Raw genomic sequence first — 24,675 nt, forward strand, 5'->3', positions numbered from 1 at the left:
TCTATCGTCGTGTGTTTTCTATGCTAGGAAAAATACATTTTATTTATCTTATACGGAAATGGGTTCTCATGGTGGGACTCAAAACCCTCCTATCACATTCAATGGCGTCATACAACTTATAACAAGCATGTAAAGAATTTTTATACCCCCCACCATAGAATGGGGGGTATACTAATTTATTCATTCCGTTTGAAACTCCTCGAAATATGCGTCCACAACCCCATAAAGTATATATATTCCTGATAGTCATGACATTTTAAGTCGATCCAGCCATGTCCGTCCGTCTGTCGAAAGCATGCTAACTTTCGAATGAGTAAAGCTAGACGCTTGAAATTTTGCACAAATATATGTTATCAGTGAAGGTCAGTTGGAACTGTAAATAGGCCAAATCAGGCCGTGTTTTGATATAGCTACTATATAAACCGATCTTGAGTTTTGACCTCTTGAGCTTCTAGAGGGCGCAATTCTTATCCGATTTGGCTGACATTTTGCACATATCGATGAGGATTGACTTCCAACAACTGTGCCAAGTATTGTCTAAATCAGCCCATAACCTGATATAGCCGCCACATAAAACGATTTCCCGATTTGGCTTCTTGCGCTTCCGCAATTCTTATCCGAGTTGACTGAAAATTTGCAAGTATCTTTGAGAAATGACTTCCAACTTCTTGATCTTCTAGATGGCGCAATTCTTATCCCCTTTGATTGATATTTTTGCATATGTCGTTTGGTATGACTGGATGAAATGGGTACGGACTGTGCCATGTATGGTCTAAACCGATCCCGCAATTTGACACTCTAAGCCACTGGAGGGCACAATTTTTACTCGATTTGCCTGAAATTTTGGAGGTGGTATTTTTCTATGACTTATAACAGCCATGACAAGTACGGTCCATATCAGCCAATAACTTGATGTAGCTCATGTATATATATTGAAAAAGTCATTCAAAGAACTTGACAAATGGGATCCATGGTGGAGTGTATATAAGATTCGGCTAGACCGAACTTAGCACGCTTTTATTTGTTGATTATTAGCTAAATTTGACACCTAATTAATGATAGGTATATATGCCAATACGATAAGGTGGCAAGCGATTACGAAGTACGTGTATTTTATTTTGTGATGATATCATTAATCACAGTCATAATCCACCTGGCTTGATTTGTTTCGAAGTCGAAGCGAGCTTTTTCAACTCAACTTTACCGGCCTTCGTATCCAGACAAATTCTCCGATATCGACTCCGTCTTCAAACCTTGACACCGTTCGACTTCGCAACTTTGAATCCAAAATTTAACTTAAATCGGCAGCTTAGTTAGTAGTGGACGCGTATATCCTTTGTGGGAGTCGGGGGTTCAATTCGCGCCAGAGCCTTTGGTCTCTCGCATGTTACTGTGGTATGGAGATTAGGAAATTAACTTTGGGGCAAGAACAACGTTCCACCTTAGCGTCTTTAAATGCCTCAATTTTAAAAGTTACGATGCAAAGTTCAAGGCCAATAGATTTTTCAAAAAATAAGAAATTAAGAATCATCTGTGAATTAAGTAGAGAATCAGTCGGCAATCTTAAATCGAGCAAGTAAGAGCGTGCCAAGTCCGGCCGGGCCGAATCTTATATACCCTCCACCATGGATCGCATTTGTCGAGTTCTATGCGCGGTATCACTTTTTAGGCAAACAAAGAATATTGAATAAGAACTATTATGCTATTGGAGCTATATAAAGTTATAGTCCGATTCGGACCATGAATGAATGCTGAACATTGTAGAAGTCATTGTGTAATATTTCAGTTCATTCGAATTAGAATTGCGCTTGTAGGGGCTCAAGATGCACAATCGGGAGATAGGTTTATATGGGAGCTGTATCAAACTATTGGCGCGTACGTTGAAGGTCATGAAAGAAGCCGTTGTACAAAATTTCTGCCAAATCGGATGAGAATTACGCTCCCTAGAGGCTCAAGAAGTCAAGATCCCAGATCGGTTCATATGGCAGCTATATAAGGTTATGTACCGATTTGCGCCATACATAGCACAGTTATGAGAAGTAACTGTAAAACTGCAAAATTTCAGCCAAATCGGATATTGGCTCAAGAAGCCAAGATTCGAGATCGGTTTATATGACAGCTATACCAGATTATGAACTGATTTGAATCATACTTAAGACAGTTGTTTGAAGTGGAACCAATACACTAAGTGCAAAATTTCATATCGGGGGAGAAATGTGCCCTCTAGAGGCTCAAGAAGTCAAGACCCAAGATCGGTTTATATGGCAGCTATATCCAAACATAAATCGATTTATGCCCATTTACAGTCCCAATCGACCTACACTAATATAAAGTATTTGTGTAAAATTTCAAGCGGCTGGCTTTACTCCTTCGAAAGTTAGCGTGCCTTTGACAGACAGACGGACGGACGGACATAGCTAGATCGACTTAAAATGGCATGACGATCAAGAATATATATACTATATGGGGTTTCAGACGCATATTTCGAGGTGTTACAAACAGAATGACGAAATAAGTATACCCACATCCTATGGTGGAGGGTATAAAAAGCAGATTGTTTCATTGAGCTTAAACTTGAATCGGACAGCACTCATTGATATGTTAGAAGTTTGCCCCTGTTCCTTAAAGGAATGTTAATGGACAAATTTGTATTTGCAGATTGTGTCCGTAATAATATAACGCATTAAATTAAAAGATATTTTTTTTTATTTTCAAAATTCGCTTGTTTAGCTTGGAATCATTTTCAAAATCCTTCGATACAGAAAATTATCCTTTACTTCGAGTAATCTTTTATTTTTTGTGTCATGCCTGATTTCATAAAACGTTCACAGAGTGATCGCGCTACTGAAGCCTGGAAAGGACCCGAGTTTGGGGGAATAGTACAGAAAGATCACCCTTCTTTCGTTAGTAGCAAAGACGCTTGAGACATTACTCCTCCCGAGCCTCGTAGGAGAATTTCCATACGCCGATCATCAACATGGATTTAGAAGACTGCATAGCTCGACAACAGCTTTGCATGCCATCACCGTACACATTTGCCGTAACTTCAATCAGCCCAGTCCATATGATAGGACGGTCTTCGTGGCACTGGACCTATCTAAGGCATTCTATAGGTCCAGCAATTCCAAATAATTTGAGGATATCGCCATGAAACGCTGGATCGCGAATTATCTGTATGGTCGCCAGTTATTTCTGGAATTTAAGGATAAGAAGTCGAAACACAGTAGAGTGACACAGGGAGTTCCCCAAGGTGGGATGATATCTCCGGGACTGTTTAACCTCTACCTATCCTCCATTCCATCCCCTCCAGTTGGCATAGAGATCGTATCATATGCGGACGATTGTACGAATGGCATCAGGCCCCCCATCCATTGTTGACATCTGCGATATGTTGAACGTCTATCTCAACGAACTTGCCTCATATTTCGCTGCAAGAAATCTGAAGATATCTGCCACCAAATCTTCAGCCACATTGTTCACTACAACTACGCGTGAGGCGAATACTGAGCGATGGAGAAATTATTCCGACCAACAAGTATCCCAAAATACTTGGCGTCACATTTGACAGCTCTTACACATTCTCCCCACATGCCACAGCAATCTGCGATAAAGTCAAAAGTAGAAACAAGTCATTTGCTGGCATCACTTGGGGTGCAGACAAAGAAACCTTGCTGACCACGTACAAAGCAATTGGCCGGTCTGTGGTAAGTTATGAAGCGCCGGTATGGTCTCGTCAACTTTGTGAAACGCAGTGGAATAATATTCAAATCTGTCAGAATGCCGCCCTCCGAACTGCGACGGGCTGCCTCCCAGTTCTCATGTGGACCACCTCCATCAGGAGACAAAGAACCTATCAGTGCGAAGAGATAACTGCATGCTGTCTAAGCAATACCTTTTTGAGCTGTTATCGCAGAGACCATCCAAATCATCATCTTTTGAATAGATATCCACCGCCCAGAAGCCTTAAGGTAGATCTACATGATCTAGAGCGTGAGGTTCAGTGCTACAAGAGAGAACCTCTAGATCAACTGTATGCATGAATGTTGTCTAGGATGTAGTCCTTTGAGAACGAATGCCTCACATTTCACCTGAAGAAATTGACCTCCCCCGGCAAACCAGAATAGTTCTGGCTCAATTACGTTTCCACAGATGCAGCCGCCTCAACTCCTACAGAGCAAGGATTGATGCCGATCTGCGTCCAGATCCCTGTGGACGCACCGCATCTTAGTCGCAGAGTTCTTCAACAGCATCAAGCAGACGAAAGATAGAACACAACAAGCTACTACAACAACAACATCAACCGACATTGCGACGATGTTCAAGGGAGGCAATAGAGTTGGATGCCCTACTGTCCTCAATCAACGCGATCGCTCTAATATGTACACGGTCCAGTAGCTCCAGGGATGATTTTGAAGCTCTAGGTACGTGTGATTTGTATTCCACCTTCGGCCTTATGCAAGTGGTATGGATGTTAAGATGATCAGAAGGACTGAAGTAATTCTTACACCGTTTAAGGAAACCTAAACACTTGAATGCTGCTTTCAACACTTCAAATACATGTTTAGCTCAATGAACATCACTTTGTATGTTCATGCCCAGAACATCAAGAGCTTCTGATTTCTCAACATCTATACCATTGATAGACAAAGATAATCGTAATGTGTCAGCGAATAGTTTGTGTGACAACAAACTGCACTGAGTCTTCCGTGCATTAAAATCTTCTCGATGCATTCGAACCCACTCTGAAATGGACAGCAAATCCTGACAGAGTATATTGTCCATAACCTACCTCTTGTCCTCAATTTCTCAAAAACTCGGCCTATGCTCGAATGAGTACGAATGACAGAGATTACTGTCATCCTCAAATGAGTAAATCGGATTCGATATCTGACTCCACAGAGCCCTGGGGTACACCTGCGGTCAATTTATGCTCATTGGATCTCTGAGAAAGCTTAAAATAAATCGAACGAAGCCATTACCGACACCAAATGCTATTACCGTCGAAAGCACGCTAACTTTCGAAGGCGTAAAGCTCGCCGCTTGAAATTTTGCACAATTACTTCGTATAGGTGTAGGTTGGTTGGAATTATACATGGACCATATCGGTTCATGTTTTGACATAGTTGCCATATAAACCGATCTTGAATCTTGACTTCTTGAGCCACTAGAGGACGCAATTCTTATCCGATTTGGCTGAAATTTTGCACGAGATGTTTTATTATGATTTCCAACAACTGTGCCAAGTATGGTTCAAATCGGATCATAACCCGATATAGTTGCCATATAAACCGATCTGGGATATTGACTTCTTGAGCTTCTATAGGGCGCAATTATTATCTGATTTGGGTGAAATTTTGTACAACAGCTTCTCCCATGACCTTCAACATACGTACAAATATGGTCTGAATCAGTCTATACCCCAATACAGCTCCCCTATAAAACGATCTCCTTATTTTACATTTTGGGAGCAATTCTTATTCGATTTGGCTGAAATGTTACCCAATGACTTCTACTGTGGTCTCCAACATTCATTCCATTATGGTCCGAATCGGACCACAACTTGATATAGCTCCAATAGCATAGCAATTCTATTCTTTTATACTTTCCTTTCCTTTGTTTGCTTAAAAAAAAAAGATCTCGACAAATACGATCTATGGTGGAGGGTACATAAGATTCGTCCCGGCCGAACTTAGCTCGCTTTTATTTGTTATATGTATATTTTTCATATTTTGCCACTTTTTTTCCAAACATTCAACAAATTTTGTCTTCTTCTCTTCAAACAAAATTTGCGGGAATGATAGCCGCTGATTTTAAGTGCGACATTCTCCACCGTAGACATGACACGGCGTAAGAAATGCAACATTTTTCCACCCTCTGTAGGCAACACCATTATAAACACTACACCCTGTGGTGGTGTCACATTGTTTTAGACAAAATTTCGATTTCAGTGCAACATGTTGAAAAAGTGCTACACTTTTTTTCACAACCGAAATCATCATTAAATGAGTTCTTCGGGTTGTTATTAAGGTCCGTAGGCCTCCGTAAACTCGAATAACAATTTGGGTTACCACCTCAGCTTCGGGGAAGGCTTGCAAGTAACTTTTAGCGATCCAGGGAGGTATTTAGCCAACATTCTTGTACATATTACAATGGGAACAGGGCCACATGTCAACTTGTTCTCCTCCCCAAAGCTTCCGGAAGTTTTAACGTTAGGTTTGAATACAATCAGAGCTGAATAAATCTGTTTTTATTAGAAAAACCAAGGTATAACTCCCCTGGAGGCAAATTTAGAGGTATTATCGTCCATTATAACGAATGAAGTTGAGATGCTGTAAACCACGAATGATTTAATGGCTTGCTCCTTTGTATCTCTATGGAAATGGTGATCCATACTTTAAGTTTTCTTACGTTAAAGTACCACAAAATACCATGGAAAAGCACCCTTAATTCATTATGTTGCCTCCACCAAGATTTATAGCCTTTAAAGTGTACTGATGGTCAAGTTATTTGTTAGGAGGTATTCGTATATAGTTTTTACCATGCAAGTCAACAAAAACAAAACTTGACCATCAGTATATTTTAAAGGCTTTAAATCCTGATGGAGGCAACATAATATATATGTGGTGCTTTTTCATGGTATACTGTGGTTTCTAAAAGTAAGTTTATCCAAAGAATGGATCACCACTTCCATAGAGATGTATCGGCAAATGCAATGAAATTCTCAGAGCTGTCGTCACAATGGGCAGTAACGGTGTGCCATCAGCTTGGAATCCCAACGACATGTCAGCCAGGAGTCCACATGGCTATCTAGAAGAAAGATACTCGGGTGAAGGATTACTTGGTAAGCACGTAGAAGTGGAGCAAGCACTTGGACGACAAACTCCTTGAAGGTCTTCAAAAGGTGTTCGATGAGTTCAACCTATGGGCATCAGTTGTGATGATTGTTGCCGGTTCAACAAGCGTGAATACCGGCACAAAGACAGACGTTGTAGTTCGACTGTAGCAAATCGAACATTTGCTGCAGCCGCCCCCTCATCCAAGTTCAACTATTGCCAGCACCATGTACTGGATCGCGTTCTTAGCGTTGGGTGATGAGCTCGATGGGTAGACTAAATCACCAAACATCAGCCTTCAACAATGGTAAAACTGAAATTAAGGAAACCGGGAGCTGGGGACATGACATGAAGTTTTTCTTCCACCTCACTCGTGTCTTCCGTCACTTGACTGAGAGGAGAGGGATCCCTTTTGTACATTTTAAGTTGATCCCAAATATCTGCAATACACGCTGGAACTCTAGTACCATTCTAGCTCTTCTTGTGTTATTCTGATGCCTGAAACCCGGAACAGGTTGGGTAAAATATGTTCTTTAATTTCAAACTCATGGACTGATTATTGATTGAGTAGCCAAGTGTTCCACACTAAGGATTTCAAAAAATTATCTGTAGCTCTAAATGACTACCCAAAGGCTCCCAAAAGTTTGAAGACCCACTGGAAAAAACATGAAACTCCAATCAACATTTCCCGAAGCAACCAGTACTGAAAGCGTGAGATCAAAGTTATGCCAGACTAATACCACTTTTGCCGCAACAAGGACAACCTCCCACTACGATCCATCCTCTCCAATGACAACGTGCATATGAAACATGATCCTATGTCATATTTCATATGTATGGCTCTAAAGCTTGTGATCAATTATATAACTGCTTACAGTGACTTCAAAAAATAGCCCAAAATGTTGCAATAAAAATTTTAAAATCATTTTGTGCGTGAGTTTTTTTTCTCAAATAACCTTGTAAGTAAGATTATATTTAATCTTAAATAACAACTCATCAAAATATGATACAGGGATATGAGGTCGTAAAAACTCATCACCCTAATATTAGCACATGCTCACTTATCTCTAAACAAGTAAGGAGGGCTAAAGTCAGGCTAAGCCAACCTTTTGATACCCTATACCACATTGGATATGCAGGCTTAGTTGTCGGATTTAAAATTTGCTTAAATTTGATATGTAAAATTTCGATCAAATTTTCAAAAAAAAAAACAAATCTCTATGAAATTCATCAGTCACCAGAAGAGTTACAAACAAAACCCTTCGTGCCAAATTAAGTGAGGATCGGTTAACACATTACCAAATTATTAAGGGTTATTCAAAATCGGACGGAAATATATATGGGAGCTATATCTAATCAAGCCGATTTCTATTAAATCCAATATCAATACCGGAAGTCATAAGGGAATCCTTTGTGTCAATTTTCGTGTGAATCTATTAAGTTAGGTTAGATTGAAAAGAGGGTGCAGATATTAATCCGCTCCATGCCACTGGACATACACTCAAGCCAGTAATCGGCTTGTTGTGCGCTCTAAAAGCTATAAAGTAACCTCTAAAAAAAAATTTTAAGTTAGGAATTCCGTGCTACTTACAAAATCCTTTATTGTTTTCAATGCCACTCCCATAAATTGGTTCATGTCTGATATTGTGTCGCCACCTAAGTACCGGTATCTGTTGGACGCGTAAGCCGGGCAATGACAAAGGAAATGCTCCTATGTCTCATCATCTTCCCCGCATGCCCTACACATGCTATCACTTGCCGCACCGATTTTACATAAGTGACCCCGTAGTCCGGTGTGTCCCGTTTTGATACCAATAACTATACTGACCTCCTTCTTGCTTACTTTCCGTAATAGCCTCGTCTTCTCTCGATCTGGATCCCCCCACAGGATTTTCGCCGTCCTACCGACCATTTCGCTGTTCCACAATGTTGCATGCGCATTCGTCGCCCACTCCCTTAACTCGGACTGCATCGACCCGAAAGGCTTCGGGTTAACCAAGTTTATTGACTGCAGTCCTCTGGCCTTCACCGTCAAATCATCTGCCCTTTCATTTCCCCTTACTCCGTTATGGCCCGGCACCCAAAAGATGCGGATTTTCCCATCCTCGGAGAAGGCGTTAATCGCCTTCTTACACTGCAAGACTGTTCGTGACCTTACCGTCCTGGTTGTTTTTGCCCTTACGGCAATTTTACTGTCGGTAAAGATGTTCACAATCGACGTCCTCGCGTTAGCACCCCAACACTTCACGCATTCCGTAATCGCCCGGATCTCCGCCTGCAGGACCGTAATTTGGTCAGGCAGTCTAAAACAGATCTCAGTCCCTGGGTTTTCAATGTAAACCCCCAGGCCCACTCTGTCCTCTAGCTTTGGTCCATCCGTGTAACATGATCTTCCAGATGACAATACTAGGGTTCTGTCAATCCAAGACTGTGCTGATGGCAGCAGTGCGTCGCACTCGACTGCAAGGTTCATCTCAGGTATCCGATCGGAAACCTCTTTCCTTTCTTCCAGGTTTCCTATCGTCGCCTCGATTACACCGCGATGGTATTAGCTGCTGTCATCCTCAATCCATTCTCCCATCGCCTTAAGTCTCATAGCCGTAGTGGCTGCCTCACACTTAATCTTTATGTCAATGGGTCGGATATCTAGAATAGTCCCCAGTGCCGTAGTGGGCGTGGTCCTCATCGCTCCGCCTTTGCCAAGATCACATGTTCTCTGAACCTGTTGTATGGTCCTTATGTTGCACTTTTTCTCCATAGCGGTCCACCAAACTACTGAGGCGTAAGTGAGTATTGCTCTAATCACGCTCCTGTAGAGCCAGTGGACTATCCTCGGATTCAGGCCCGATTTCGAGCCCACGGGCCGACTACATAGTGCTCAACATCTGTAAGTCTTCTCAGTACGCTCCTGAATGTGACACTTCCAATTCATTTTCCTGTCCAAAATCACACCTAAGTATTTGACCTTGTCAGATGTCGAAATCGTCTTATTGAAGAAACGTGGTGCGTTAAATTCGCCCACCTTCGTCCTCCTAGTCCCTTCCACTTCTCTGCGACCAAACCTTGGATTTGCTTGCCCAAGAATCCCAACATGCGTTCCGTCGCAAATTTACTGCCCCATCCCTTGATGAAGACCGTAGCCTTTGTGAGCTGGGGGATATCCACCTTTCTCACAAGGTCGAGCTTTGCGCCCTCCCAGGGAGCGTGAATACCGCTGACGAGCTGTTTGACGGTATCAATACATTCCGCCGACACAAAACGCAGCGTAAAGATGTCCCCTCTAAACTCGCAACTCATCATTTGTATGGGTGGACCCTCTACAGAGTTCCACACATGTTCAAAAATTCGATCGTTAACAAGATCCTCGACTTGGGACCGATGATCTGGTGGAATCCTACCGGATGCACAGCCGATATTGATGACTGCAAAAGTCAGCTCATCTCTGTTGTGCTTCCTTGCCACTCTGCACTTTTGCCCGATTGCGCTGCCGGTACATTCTCCTCTGTCTCTTTCGTCGTGCACCGGATCGCTTTCTCTGTCTGCTTGTGAGCTTAGCAAAGCCATTGTTACTTCTGTCGTCATCCCGATGCCCTCATCTCTCAATTCGACTGTGATGACTGTTTCATTGGCACAGTCGCTGTCTGAATTGGAGTCAGAAACACCACCTTTACTTAAAGGCTGGGGACGATCTGTGCATCCCTCTGGTTTATCCGTTTCTTCCTCATTTATTAGTCTGACGACTAGTTGTGCGCTTGAAGCATTACTCTCGACTACAGGTGCCAAGGCACCCACACCTATAGGAGGGGAGGCCAACATGCTGCGGTCTGACGCCACCACCGCAGATGTTGAGTCTTTGGAGTCCATTTCTACCCCACTCCAAAAGGCTTTAAAGTTTGTTCTTAATAGGTAGTACCTATTCCGAGATACGAATATATATTTATTCTTTCTTTGAGGAGCGAAATAAAAACACGTCCGCTTCACTCAACGGCTACAATGTGAATCGATTAACAAATGACCAAATTATTGCATTACTAGTCCAAATCGCACGAACATATTTATGGGAATTATGACTAAATCTGAGCCGATTTCTATGAAACTCACAAATAATATCGAGACTTATAAGGGAATTTTTCGTGCAATATTTCATGAGAATTGTTTTACAAATGGCGATATAAATGAAATTTCAGTCCGAATCGGACGAACATAGTATGGGGGTTATATCAAAATCTGCACTGATTTTTTCCAATTTCAGTAGGCTTTGTTCTAGGCCCAAGAAAATACTTGTGACAAATTTGAAGACGATTGGACAAAAATGTTGACCTGTACTTTTTACACATATAGGTATATCTCTCTTCCTTCTGGGTTTTACAAGCATATTCACTAAGTTATAATACCCTGTGCCACAGTAGCGGTGTAGTGTATAAAAATCATCGTTTATAAATAAAGTACCAAAACCAAAAAAAATTTTGTAAAATTATACTAAAAGTGCAAAACTGAGTAAGTGCATGTGTCAATTTTATTTACTATTTTTTCTGGGGACTTTTCTTTCATTTTTAAAATTTGCAGAAATTATTTTCAAAACGTGATAACTAAAAGATCATTATATTAAAAAAGGTATTGATTTTGTTTTACTTTGTATTTTTAATATTTGAAAGAATAATCGACCAGGAAATGTAAGCTTGGATTTTTTAATTACAACTAACGCAGCACGAAAAAACGCGCTCAGCAAACCAAACCGCTAAATGACACCCATTTGCTGAGGCATATGTATAATATCACTACCAACTATTGTATAGTTCCACAAAAATCCCCGAGTGATCGAAAATTTATTTCAATTTTTTTTTTTCAAACTTTTGCACGTGAAAGAAAAACGCTTCCAAGAATTGCATTTTTGATGGACATTTCTTATCTAAAGAGAGCAACAAAATGTTTTTTACCTTTAATTGATAATTACAACTTATATTACAAATATGAAATTTTTTTTATTACAGTGCACTATCATTTTATGATTAACGAAGAAAATTGTTGGTCTATTGTAATGCTTGTGGTATATAAAGCATTTGTAAAAGATAACACTTAACAGTTTGCAACCGTGTTTTCATGAAAAATAAATCGATTCATTGAGGATAGCGTGATAATTTTCATCTATTACGAAACATGCGTTACCACATCATTCGAATTGGTCTTGCCTTGCTGTGGATAAACTTGGCAATGATCGATGCTAATCCTCCTATAAAACATTCTGCAGAAATAGATCTATTGAATTTTATGTCCAGATCCAGTCATCTGCTTCAGCGCGATCTCCCGAGAACAATGTCGTGTTTTGATTATTATATTCCACTGCTGACTGAAATAGCCCAGCAATACGAAGAACAAAATAAACTATGCACTACAAGGGCAGACGATGAACGCACACGAGTGGAAGCAGATGTTGCTGATGATATAGCAGACTTAGCCAAGAGGTCGGATGAGGCCTGCTGTGCTTTAAAGCTGTGTAAAAATAGTGAACCAGCAAAGTTCATCTTTGAATGTTACGCCGAGGAGGTAGGTAATCAAATGAGAATGTCCATATATATATATTCTTAAATTTTCTTTAATTTCCAGGGATCCGTTAGTAGTAAATCCCTTCATGCAATCTCAAACGAGGCCAATGTCAAATCTGCTAATCTAAACGAATTACTAAGGCGAATTGATGCTGACGAGTATGTTTGCTATACCAATAACAAAGTTCAATATGAAGATGATTCAGCGGCTGCTTATGAAGAATTTTCAAAATGTATTGATGGGGAAATTGAAGTTCCAACAGAAACGACAGAGGGCCCCACAGATTCTACAACACCTGGATCTACTGAAGCCACAGAAGGGCCTACAGATTCTACGACACCTGGATCTACTGAAGCCACAGAAGGGCCTACAGATTCAACGACACCTGGAACTACTCAAGCAACAGAAGGGGTAACAGATTCAACGACACCTGGTACTACTCAAGTCACAGAAGATCCTACCGATTCAACTACACCTGGTACTACTCAAGCCACAACAGGGCCTACAGATTCAACTACACCTGATACTACTGAAGCCACAGAAGGGCCTACAGATTCAACGACACCTGGTAGTACTGAAGCCACAGAAGGAACTACAGATTCAACGACACCTGGTAGTACTGAAGCTACAGATGGAATTACAGATTCAACGACACCTGGTACTACTGAGGCCACAGAAGGGACTACAGATTCAACGACACCGGGAACTACTGAAGTCACAGAAGGACCTTCAGATTCAACGACACCTAGATCTACTGAAGCCACAGAAGGTCCTACCGATTCAACAACACCTGGTACTACTCAAGCCACAGAAGGGCCTGCAGATTCAACTACACCTGATACTACTGAAGCCACAGAAGGGCCTGCAGATTCAACAACACCTGGAACTACTGAAAATCCAACAGAGTCCACTGAAACCACAGAAAATCCAATAGAAGAAACTACAGAAGTTCCTGCCAAATCCAATGCAGCCTCTTTAAGGTCCTTTAAAAAAAAACTTGTAGCATTCCAATCATTACTCCCTTTTGGTTCCACCTCGACGGAAGTCCCTTTTGGGCCCTCGTCTGTGATCCCTTTTGGATCCTCCTCAGCGGTCCCTTTTGGGCCCTTCTCAGCAGACTCTTCAAGGATTTCCTCAGCGTCTTCATCATCATCCTTTATATCCTCTTCAAACGCCTCTGATGATATAAAGATGAAAGACGATTTATATGAAAGACTTCGACGTGTCCATAAGTTAAATTTTAAAAAATAATTACAGAGAACTAACTTAAAAAACGTTATTAATGCAATGTACTAAACAAAACGTTGTAATGAAATAATTTTTTAATGATATTTAAAAGCAAGGATAAATTAATATATATTAGAAAGCAAAAATGCAATTTATATTTATATATTTTATATATACAAGACATGTATAAACGAATGGTTGGTGCAAATAATCTCTATAGAAATTTATGAAGAGATCCCTTCAAGTGAAATAAATGGTGACATTATTAAATTAATATTTTATTCGATTCTTTTTATTTGGTCTCCAAATCGTTGTGTGATTTCAACAAGATATTGCAAATCTTAAGAACACTTTTAGTGAATAAAGAATCCAAAGCAAGTAAACGTTCGATAAGTGCAACCGGGCCGTAACTTATATACTTCCATAGAACGCATTTCTAAATTCAAACCATTCTTGACATAAATATTTCATACAATTCGATTGAAAATTACATCAACCTGATGTTCAAGGAGTCAATCCAATTGGGAGATCGCTTTTTATTGAGATCCCATTCAGATATTGCATGTTATAAAAGAACAGAGTCTGATTAATTTCATCCAAAATGGAGATTGGTTTATATGGGATACTAGCCGAACCGGGCCCGCTCCGCTGCGCCTTTTTTAACTCTCTAATATCTTTTAAGGGTGGGGACACCTCGCCCTGAATGCGGATATCGAATTCGTGCCATTGTAGCCTATGATGCCGAACAAATCCTGGCGAGAACATCGGACAAAGCGGTGTTTATCCCCTTTTAATGTTGGCGACATTGGCGAGATACAATGCCATGCATGGTCATTTCAAAATTTTTCCGCAAAGAGGTGTCGCACTATGGGACGCCGTTCGGACTCGGCTGTAAAAAACAGTCCTTTATCTTTGAGTTTAAACTAGAATCGGAAAGCACTCATTGATGTGTGAGAATCTGCCCCTTCGCGGATTCTGGTGGTAATATTCTTCCTTAGGGCATTGTTCTCATTTGGGAAGTGATGGCACCTCAGACATTTCGACTCAAATATGGATATTAAATTCGTGCTGCACTTCCAAATCCCTTTAATTTGAGCCCCATATTAACATGGTCGGCAAATATGAACCGTTTGGAGGATGTTTTGGGGTTGGGGCGGTTACCGGCAATTTGCACTGAAAATAGATATCAAATTCTTTCTTTATTCCCAGCGGAAATTAAGTTTAGTTTTGGGCGTGCCTTTCGGCGTACCCCAAAACACTTGGCTCCAAAATTGCATATCAAATTCGATTTCTACTCTCAAATAACTTTCATTTGAGTCCCATATTGTCATAATGGGTCAAATAACCCATTTGACGTATCTGTAGGAGGAAAAGCGCCACCTAGTCTTGAACTCAAATTTTAATGTCATATTCGAAATCTTCTCCCCAATACTTTTCATTCGAGTCCCACATAGCCATTGTCGGCTAATATGCCCATTTGGGGTATTTGGAGGCGGGCGACCTCCCATTACTTGGACCTAATGTTTTATGCCATATTTGTAATCTACTGCCTAATACTTTTCATTTGAGTCCCATATTGAAATGAACTTCGAATATGTCTGTTTAGAGGAGTTTTAGGGTTGGGAAGGAGCCCGCTGGGTACTTAGACCCAAATTTTAATGCCATATTTGTTTTCTGGTCTCCAATACCTTTCATTTCACACCCTTATTGTGCCCATGGGACCACTTTCGGATATGGGTAGCGTTTTTGGGGTAAGGGGGAGAGTCCGCCTTACCTCCACCCGATATCTAAAAATTATATTGCCTATGTTTCCTTCCAGACAAATGTACACAATCTATGAAATTTTTAAGAAAATCGGTTCAGCCAAGTATCATATAGTCATAATGGGTCTAATGGCGCTTTTGAGGGGTGGCGTGACCCATCACTACTCCCGAATACTCCAAAATACCTTTCATTTGAGCCCCATATTGAAATGAAAGTCCAATACGACTGTTTGGGGGAGTTTTGGGGTTGGGGCGGCCCGATGGGTACTTAGAATCAAATTTTAAGATCATATTTGTATTCTACTTTCTATCTTTCATTTGATACCGATATTATCCCGATCAGTCCACTTTTGATTTTGGGTTGTATTTTTGGCATAAGGGGGAGAGTCCGTCCACCTTCCGATACCAAAAAATGATATAGCCTATGTTTCCTTCCAGACCAACCTACACAATAAGGGAAAATTTCGAGAAAATCGGTTCTACCTTTTTCAGTCTGTACGAAGCAAACAAACCGGGTTCCACATATCCGTGATTGGCTAATGTGCCTACTTTGGGCGTTTTTGTGGGGATGAGGTGACCCCCTATACTACGATATGAATTTTAGCCAGATTCGTTATCTACTCCTGCATAATTTTCATTTCATACTTATCGGTCCACTTTTGATTTTGGGTGGTGTTTTGGGGTAACGGTGGAGGGTCCGCCCCTTTCCGTTATCAATAAATTAAAAAGCCTATTCCTATTTCCTGACCATATTCGTAATCTACTCCCGAATACCTTTCATTTGAGTCCCATACTATTATGATCGTCTAAAAAACCTATTTAAGGGGTTTTGGGGCTGGAGCGGCCCCCCATGTACTTGAACCCAACTTTTATTATAAAATTCGTACTCTGCTCTTGAATCCCTTTCATTTGAATCCCATATTGTCCCGATCGGTCCAATTTTATTTTTGGGTATTACTTTTAGCGCCCACCCCCCGATACCAAAAAATTATATTGCCTATGTTTCCTTCCAGACCAACCTACACGATCTGTGAAAATTTCAAAGTAATCGGTTCAGCCGTTTTTGAATTTATACGGGACAAACGACAAACACAAATTGAATTTTATATACAAGACAAGCTGACCTTTCATTTGAGCCATATATTGGCATGGTCGAATATTTTTTTCCCTTTGGAGGTGCTTTCGGAAAGGGGTGATGCCATAAATACATGGTGCTACATTTGAATATCAAATTCATATTCTAATCCCAAATACCTTTATTTGAGCCCCATATTGCGATGGTGACTAAAAAATTGCTGTTTGTGGTGTATTTTGGGAAAGGGATAGACCCCCAGAAAATTGGTCCCGAAAATGGGTATCAATTCTTGCTCTACCCCCCAAAATCTTTCATTTAAGCTCCACATTGATATGGCCGGTAAACATGCCCGATTTAGGCGTGTTTTGGGGATTGGTGTGGTCCCCCAAATTCTAAGCCCTGAAAATATATAAACAACGTACTCTATTGTCATATATCTATATATCATTTATTTGAACCCCATATTGCCATTGCCCTCAAAATTGTATATCAAATTCGTTTTCTAATCTCATTTAAACTCCTTATTGCAAAAGTCAGCAAATATGTCCGGTTTGTGGTATTGGCCCTAAAAACTATGAATATTTATTGTAGTTCCACTCTCTTTAAGACTCCAATTTGTCTTGTTGAGCAAATACGCCCCATTTGGGGGTTGTTATGGTGGTGGGACGTCCGCTACACAGTTAGCCCCTAATGTTGATATCAGATACGTGGTCTACTCCAACATACCTTTAATTTGCGCCCCATATTTCTATAGTCGGCAAACATGACCGGCTTGGGGGGTGTTTTGGATGGGATGGGTGTTTGGGGATGGGCGGCCATTCAGTGAGTTGGCCTTGAAAATATAAATCGGATTCGTGTTCCACTTTAAAAATCCTCTTATTTGAGCCTCATATTGCAATAGTCAGTAAATACTTACTATTTGGGTGGTGTTGTGGGGGTGGGGTGGCCCCATGGACACTTTTCCCGAATATTGATATCAAATTCGTGCTTTACTCCCAAAGACCTTTCATTTGAGCCCCATATTGCTATGGTCGTAAATTTGTCCCCTTTGGGGAATGTTTTTGGTCAGAGGCGGTCGCCCAAACACTTGATCCCATATTTGGATATCAGATTCGTATTCTACATTTAAACACCTTTTATTTAAGCCCCATATTTCCATGGTCAGTAAATGAGTCCTGTTTGGGGGTGTTTTTGGAAAGGGGTGGACCCCAAGAAACGTGGTCCCACATTTGGATACCAGATTCGTATTCTACTCGCAAATACCTTTCATTGGAGTCCCATATTGCCATGGTCGGTAAATATGTCCGATTTAGGGGTGTTTTGGGGCTTGGGGTGGTCCCCCTAGCACTTGGTTCGACAATTGGATATCAGATACGTTTTCTTATCCTAAGTACCTTTCATTTGCGTCCCATATTGTCGTGATTCGTCTAAATATATGTTTGGTAAGTTTTAGGGTGGGGCAGCCCCCTTAGGTACCCCATCCAAAATTTGGATACCAAATTTTTATTTTTAGGGTACTATATGAGAGCACACGTGTGACTGTATGCTACGTGAAAGGACTATTAAAGCGGACTTCGGACATAATGTTGTTGTTGTAGCAGTGTTGTACACTGAGGCAGCAGCCTTTGCTGATGAAGGAATCCATCGGGTCAAATCAACAACCGGCTGCCATGAGATTGGGAGATAATGTAGTCAGAAGGCGGGCGATATAGGGAACGCCTCAAGGTTAGGTGTTATCGGGATTAGTTTTCCCGGGTGGGAGAAATGGGAAGCGTACCCTGTATTTGAAGAAAATGATACCTCGGTCTTTACAGATAGCAAGAGACAGGGACTGAATTGGGACCATACTCTGACACACAAAATATCGGTACGTCGATGTGACTGCTGGACGAGTGTATGTTCGTTAGGACAGAGCTCTCTGCTATAACGATAGCTGCAAAGGAAATTCAGGGAAGGGATTTAAAATTATCGAGTATACATATATGGCGGCCCTCAAGGCCGTGGGTTGTAGGGTATTGAGGTCGAAGTTATTGGTGGAATGTGTGAAATTCCAAAATAGACTCCGGTTTCCAAAATAGTGCTTACATGGATTAGCGCATACAACAGCTCCGTATTGACGCAGTGTTTGTCGATATCAACAGATTTATTTCTCTGGACGTATACTTGAAAACACTCTCGTCAATTTTACTTCTCTGCTAATGCCCACACTGTGGTGGCTACTGGCTTTGTAGCTCAATTCTGTTTATATCGACATTATATGGAAAAACCTATATGGAAGGTAAACACCCACTAAGACAAACATCTCCATTTGCCTACTGGTATTTATTTCATTTGAAAAAATTTCTTATATCTGCCTGTGCCAACAATTTTTGCTTTTTTTTGCAGATATTTACCGATCTGTCTATTTAAGGTCTTAGGCCCATTAAAGCTACATTTATTTTCCAATTTCGCTGAAATTTCGCCTCACGATGTCCTTATTCAATACGACCCAGATAAGTCCAGATATGGATAAAGTTGCCATATAGACCGATCTTTGGATTTAAGGTCTTAGGCCCATAGTTGGCGCATTTAAGACTGCTCGACCTCCCTCTTCAACACGGCCCAGATCGGTCCAGATGTTTTTGCTGAAATTAGGCACAATAAGTTGTGTTTGGCCACTCGGTATTTGTGCCGAGTATGGTTAAGATCGGTTTATATTTCGTTTAGCTGTCATGTAGATCTATCTCTCAATTTAAGGCCTTGGACCTATAATAGGCGCATTTATTGTACGATTTCGATAAGCTGTCATACCGATCGCCCGATTTAAGTTCTTATGACCATCGAATCACATTTATTACTCGCTTTCGCTGAAATGTAGTACAGTGGCCTGCATTAGGCTCTTCGATACTCGATTTTAATGTGGCCCAGCTCGGTCCATATTTACATACAGCTGTCATATAGACCGATATCCCGATTTGAGGTCTTGGACCTATAATATGCGCAATTATTGCCCGATTTCGCTGAAATGTGGCACAGTGAGCTCTGTTACGCTCTTCGACATTCTTATCCTATATGGTTCAGAGATATACCGATCTCCCGATTTAAGTTCTTAGGACCATATGAGGTAAACCGATGAATTTGGGACAATGAGTTGCGTTTGACACGTACATAGCCTTCCTGAATATGGTGGAAATCAGACTATATTTAGATATGGCTGCATGGGCTCATAAATGATGCATTTTCAACCGTATTATGAAGAAAGGTGGTCAATATATATACCCGAGGTGGTGGGTATCCAAAGTTCTGATCGGCTGAACTACATAAACTGAATGGCTCTACTTGTTTTTATACCCCCCACCATAGGATTTAGATTTAAATAGAGCTTACATATAAACCGATCTCCCGATTTGACTTCTTGAGCTATTACAAGATGCCAACTTTGTCCGATTTGGCTGAAATTTTGCATGTGGTGTTCCATTATGACTTCGAACAACTGTACAAAGTACTGTCTAACTCGGTCCATAACCTGATATAGCTCCCATATAAAGCGATCTCCAGATTGAACTACTTGAGCACCTTGAAGCTACAATTTTTGTCTGGTTTGGCTCAAATTTAACAGATACTATTCTGTTATGTATGGTCGAAATCAGTCTACAGCCTTATATAGCTCCTAAATAAACCGATCTCCCGACTTGACTTCTGAAATTTTGCATGTAGTGTGTTGTTATGACTTCCAACAACTGTGACAAGTACGACACCTTTTTGGAGAGAAGTTTTAAATGTTATAGTACCTCACAAATGTTACCAGCATTAGGAGAGAAGTTTGGTATGTAGAATAAAACTATGCCCTTCAACTAAATTTATTTTGTATATGTGGTTGGTTCCCAAAATTCGGTGCGGCCGAACTTTACCGGAAAATTCTCCAACGGACAACGTGGCGCCATTGGGAAAATTGTTTCTGAGCCGAAAATCCATTGGACGATAAGAAGATAAGACTCTATTAGGTCGCCAGGCCCTGGTGTTAGACTGATTCCTAGGCCTAGGGAGATATACTCTGCTTGTATCAGCATGTCATATATATCTGTGGGATGGAGGGACACGAAGGTCATTTTCATTCCGCAAGCAGGAAAACCTTAAGACACGAAGGAGAAAGATTTTCATTCTATAAGTATGTCATCCTTTATGCTGAAGACTGATAGAAACATGTCTTAGGGCAAAGATCATTGGAGATCGCCGCTTAGATCTTTGGATCTAAAAAGATGGGTCAAGGCCGTGTACTGACTCCTCTACCTTGGAATATATCCATTAAAAATATATTTTTGTCTTGTATGCTGATGACGTGGCTATTGCGGTTAGGGGAAAGTTTCCCAGCACTCTAAGAGATATACTTCAGGAAGCTCTTCGTACAACAGCGCAGTAGGCTACCGAAAGTGCTCTAAGCGTAAATCTGTGCTAGATAGAAGTAGTTCTTTCCGTATGAGTACAAGTTACACCTGTCTCCTTGGGATGAGAGAATTTTTCATTTACAGAAAGCGCAAAATACATCGTTGTTTTGCTGGACAGGGAATTGAACTTCAAATCCAACATTTTGGAGAGGGCAAGAAAGGCAACTCTTGCCCTATACACCTGCAAGAAGGCCATTGACAAATGTTGGGGGTTTAGACCGCGCATCATGCGTCAGGCATATACTGCAGTTGTCAGACTTATAATGCTATATGGTGTTGTGGTCTGGTGGACGGCGCTACAAAAGTCCACCTACTGCTCAATACTAAAACGGATCCAAAGGATGCCTTGTTTGTGCATCACAGCCGCACTGAGGACGATACCATTGATGCACTGAGTTTAATGTTACATATTGCCTCTGGATATTTTGGCTACCCAAATTACAGCGACCACTGCCGTGAGGTTAAGGGAGATTTCACATTAATCATGTGGCGGCTACGGACACTGTGTTATCCTTGATACAATGTCCGATATTTCAGGCAGTATGAGTCGCTTTTTTGATAAAAAAAAAATACTGTACCACGATTCCTGTTAGAACCGGTTGGAACTACGATATCCCTGATAATAGAAGTTACATAGACTTCTACACGGATGGTTCCAACCTTGACGACCAGGTGGGCTTCGGGGTGTACTCTTTATAGATATTGTGGAAGTAATAGTGGACAGCGTTTTACAAAATTTTTCGAAGATTGGTCAATAAATGCGCTGACAGTGGCTCTAGGAGTGAAAATCGGACGATATACATATATGATAGCTGTATCTAAATCATTACCGATTTTTATGAAATGTACCAGTATTGTTAATATTCAAGAGAAAATCCATCCTGCCAAATTTCGAAAATCGGTTAACAAATGACCATTTTATTGCCTTATTACTGCAAATTGGACGAACATATATATGGGAGCTATATCCAAATCTGAACCGATTTCTATGAACTGGTCATATCGAAAAGGTTACCCGACCACTGCAGTGTTTATCAAGCGGAAATCCTTGCTATTAAGGAAGTGGTGGAATGGCTAAAATATAATGTCTTTACGACGATTGCCATAAATATCTTCTCAGACAGACATTAAATCACTAGACAACGTATTTCTGAACACAAAAACCGCCCTCGACTGTCGCAGATCTCTCAACGGGAAGGCTGAACAGTTCAAAATTCACATGTTCTGGGTGCCGGTCCACAGAGATATATATCCCAGGGAATTGTAAAGCGGACGAGCTTGCGACACTAGGAACTAACATACACATTCCAGGGAAACTGGAATCAGTGGGTATGCCTCAAGTGACATGTAAACTAAGTTTTCAGGATCAGGCCAGAAGGGAAACGAAAAGTAGATGGTCACAAAGAGGGGGCTGTGAGCATTCCAAAACTTCGTGGCCTTATTTAGATTTGAAGTGGTCTACCGCTTTGCTGTCACTGACTAGAACAAACTTCTCAGTCATTGTGTCCGTCATGACAGGTCACTGTCTAATCGGAAATCATGCTGACAGAGTGAAAGTTGCCAGTAACGGCTGTGAGGACATCGAAGAAGACAAGACTAAATAAAACCTTCTGTTTTTGTGTCCCGCACTGGCAGTCAGAAGGAGTTCCACATTAGATTCTTATTTCTTTGAAAACCCGTCTGATTTAGCGGATGTAAACGTTCTCAAGTTGTTGAGCTTTTTAAAGCGATCTGGATGGTTCAACAGTAGAAACTAGAAGGTATCTTCCTTCTTCTGTTCCTGTGGTATCACAATGGACGAAAACGTCTAAGTGTGTCCAATAGCAGACTGCCGCATAAACGTTACCTAACCTAACCCACCATGAACATATCTCCGCCTTCGTTCTGGTATATATATATGTGTTCCATAAAACTTCTTTAATGTGCCTGTGTCAACATTTTTTTGGACTACCCACCACTCACATCATTTGTTCCTTACTCCCCTTGATAGTTAATACAAAAACAGCACTTGTGTGCAATGCAACAACAACGTTTTGTCCCTTGCTTTCTATTCCCTACTGTTGGATGTTGTCGTTTGTTATTTGAAACACAGTTTTTTGAATTTGAATTTGATATTGAATCTGAACATTTAGCTATGATATCAGAACTACTGCAATAATAGCAGTAAAATAAACTACTAATAGTCAGCAGACAGTATTTACAGGGGTTTTTGTATGAGTGTATGCCATTATTCATGTTTGTCTGTTACAACCGGAGGCCAGCGCAGCGCAGATGGTAACATGTCGGCATATGACCCTAAACTTTCAATTAGCCTGCTGCTTTGCAACTGCAAACATTTAGCTATAACAGCAGAACTACTACTGTTATAGCAGCAATATTACCTACTAACAGTCAGCAGACACTGTTTGCTATTATCAGTAGTCTTTTCTTCTAATAAGTGCGACCTATTTTAGTGTGGGGGGGGGGGGGGCAAACTTTTTATTCTGTGAGAATTTCATTCACAAACAAACAAATTTATATTTATTTATCACGTATCAAAATTAATTGATTTATTATGTTTATATTTAAAAAGTTTTATTAAAAAACAATAACAAATCACAGATCTGATATTTTACTTAGTTGGCTGACTTAGACTTTCTATAAGATATCGAGCTGTACGTTATCTCAAACTACAGGTGGATTAAGGGATTCAAACATACAAGTATTCAAATCATCTGTAGCCTTTTCCGATGCGCTTTCAAACTTTAGCTTATTCCCAGCCATGCAAGTCCTCTCCTCGCTGTCAATACGGCGCAGAGTTTCATTAAGGTTTAACGAAATCTTCTTAGCATCGTTGGAGACTTTACCTAAGGCCTTAGAACTTTCTGATCCCTGAAATGTAAATAGAAAATCATACAAAACTTATTCTTCTCAAGAAGAGCATTTGTTTGTTTGACATACCTCATTGGCAAAGCATTCTAGTATGGCTTGAGAGGACTTTTTATCTTTGCATTTCCCCACATTTTCACAGACTGAATCGGTTCGCTTGGCGAAATCCTTTTGATCATTTACAGTTTCCTTTTCGGCTTCGTCCCTCTTCGAATTTGCCTTTGAACTACATTCTTTATTGGCTTCCTCATATTCCTTAGTGATTTCGGTAAGTTTCTCTTTATAATCCTCGGTACACTTTGTAATTCCCTCGGGATTGCGTAAAATTAAATCGGCCGATCGAGAGAAAAGCTCGAATAAACTGATTTTTTCTAAGGGCTTAACCAACGCACCCTTTTGACTTTCACCATCGGCCTGGACCAAAGTTATACATAGGCCAACGGTTATAAACATAAACATCTTTTGCCAGCTCATAATGTATCTATGAATATTTTTCAGTGGTCAGCTCAGAAATGAATGTAAGTTTTCCGTGGCAATCGTTGACTGCTCTACTTTTGTAGTTAAACTTCTCTGCTATACTATTGGCAATCGTGTTGCAACACTTAACATTTATAGATTGCACTACAAATTGCATTTACTGCACTTTGTTAGAATCATAGATACCCCCTGATATTATGGCCATTGATTTATGGTCATATTCAATTTATCAGGTATGAGATAATAAAAACTTTTGTTTTCTGGGAAATTTGTTTTTAGTAGGAATTCAATCATTACGACAATATTTGCTTTAAGGGCACACTAAATTAAACAATGTAATGCAATTTTTTTGGAAAAATCAAAAATTACGTCTTACTTTTGCCAAATATAATGACGAAAGTTTCTATACCCTCCACCAAAGGATGGGGGTATACTAATTTCGTCATTATGTTTGTAACACATCG

General features: G+C 40.5%; 2 protein-coding genes across 2 annotated transcripts; one reads left to right on the forward strand and one right to left on the reverse strand.

Moving 5' to 3' along the window:
- Window positions 1-11,917: 11,917 nt before the first annotated feature.
- LOC106093284 (mucin-2) lies at window positions 11,918-13,827 on the forward strand. The gene is made up of 2 exons (XM_059368268.1): window positions 11,918-12,377; window positions 12,438-13,827. Exons 1-2 carry the CDS (start codon window positions 11,991-11,993, stop codon window positions 13,626-13,628), a joined length of 1,578 nt encoding a protein of 525 aa, XP_059224251.1. The 5' UTR covers window positions 11,918-11,990; the 3' UTR covers window positions 13,629-13,827.
- Window positions 13,828-23,328: 9,501 nt separating this feature from the next.
- LOC106093286 (uncharacterized) lies at window positions 23,329-24,312 on the reverse strand. The gene is made up of 2 exons (XM_013260338.2): window positions 23,807-24,312; window positions 23,329-23,737 (listed from the first exon to the last, which is right to left on the reverse strand). Exons 1-2 carry the CDS (start codon window positions 24,206-24,208, stop codon window positions 23,531-23,533), a joined length of 609 nt encoding a protein of 202 aa, XP_013115792.1. The 5' UTR covers window positions 24,209-24,312; the 3' UTR covers window positions 23,329-23,530.
- Between the last annotated feature and the right edge of the window lie 363 nt (window positions 24,313-24,675).

The sequence above is a fragment of the Stomoxys calcitrans genome, chromosome 4 (assembly GCF_963082655.1).
Source record: "Stomoxys calcitrans chromosome 4, idStoCalc2.1, whole genome shotgun sequence".
Taxonomy (NCBI): Eukaryota; Metazoa; Arthropoda; class Insecta; order Diptera; family Muscidae; genus Stomoxys; species Stomoxys calcitrans.

What these genes read in the sequence shown, in the direction of transcription:
- LOC106093284 (XM_059368268.1), top strand. Translation starts at nt 11,991, where the DNA reads ATGCGTTACCACATCATTCGAATTGGTCTTGCCTTGCTGTGGATAAAC. An exon ending in TTGAATGTTACGCCGAGGAG is followed by an intron (nt 12,378 to 12,437) that starts GTAGGTAATCAA and finishes TTTAATTTCCAG; the next exon opens with GGATCCGTTAGTAGTAAATC.
- LOC106093286 (XM_013260338.2), bottom strand. Translation starts at nt 24,208, where the DNA reads ATGAGCTGGCAAAAGATGTTTATGTTTATAACCGTTGGCCTATGTATA. An exon ending in TAGAATGCTTTGCCAATGAG is followed by an intron (nt 23,738 to 23,806) that starts GTATGTCAAACA and finishes TTTACATTTCAG; the next exon opens with GGATCAGAAAGTTCTAAGGC.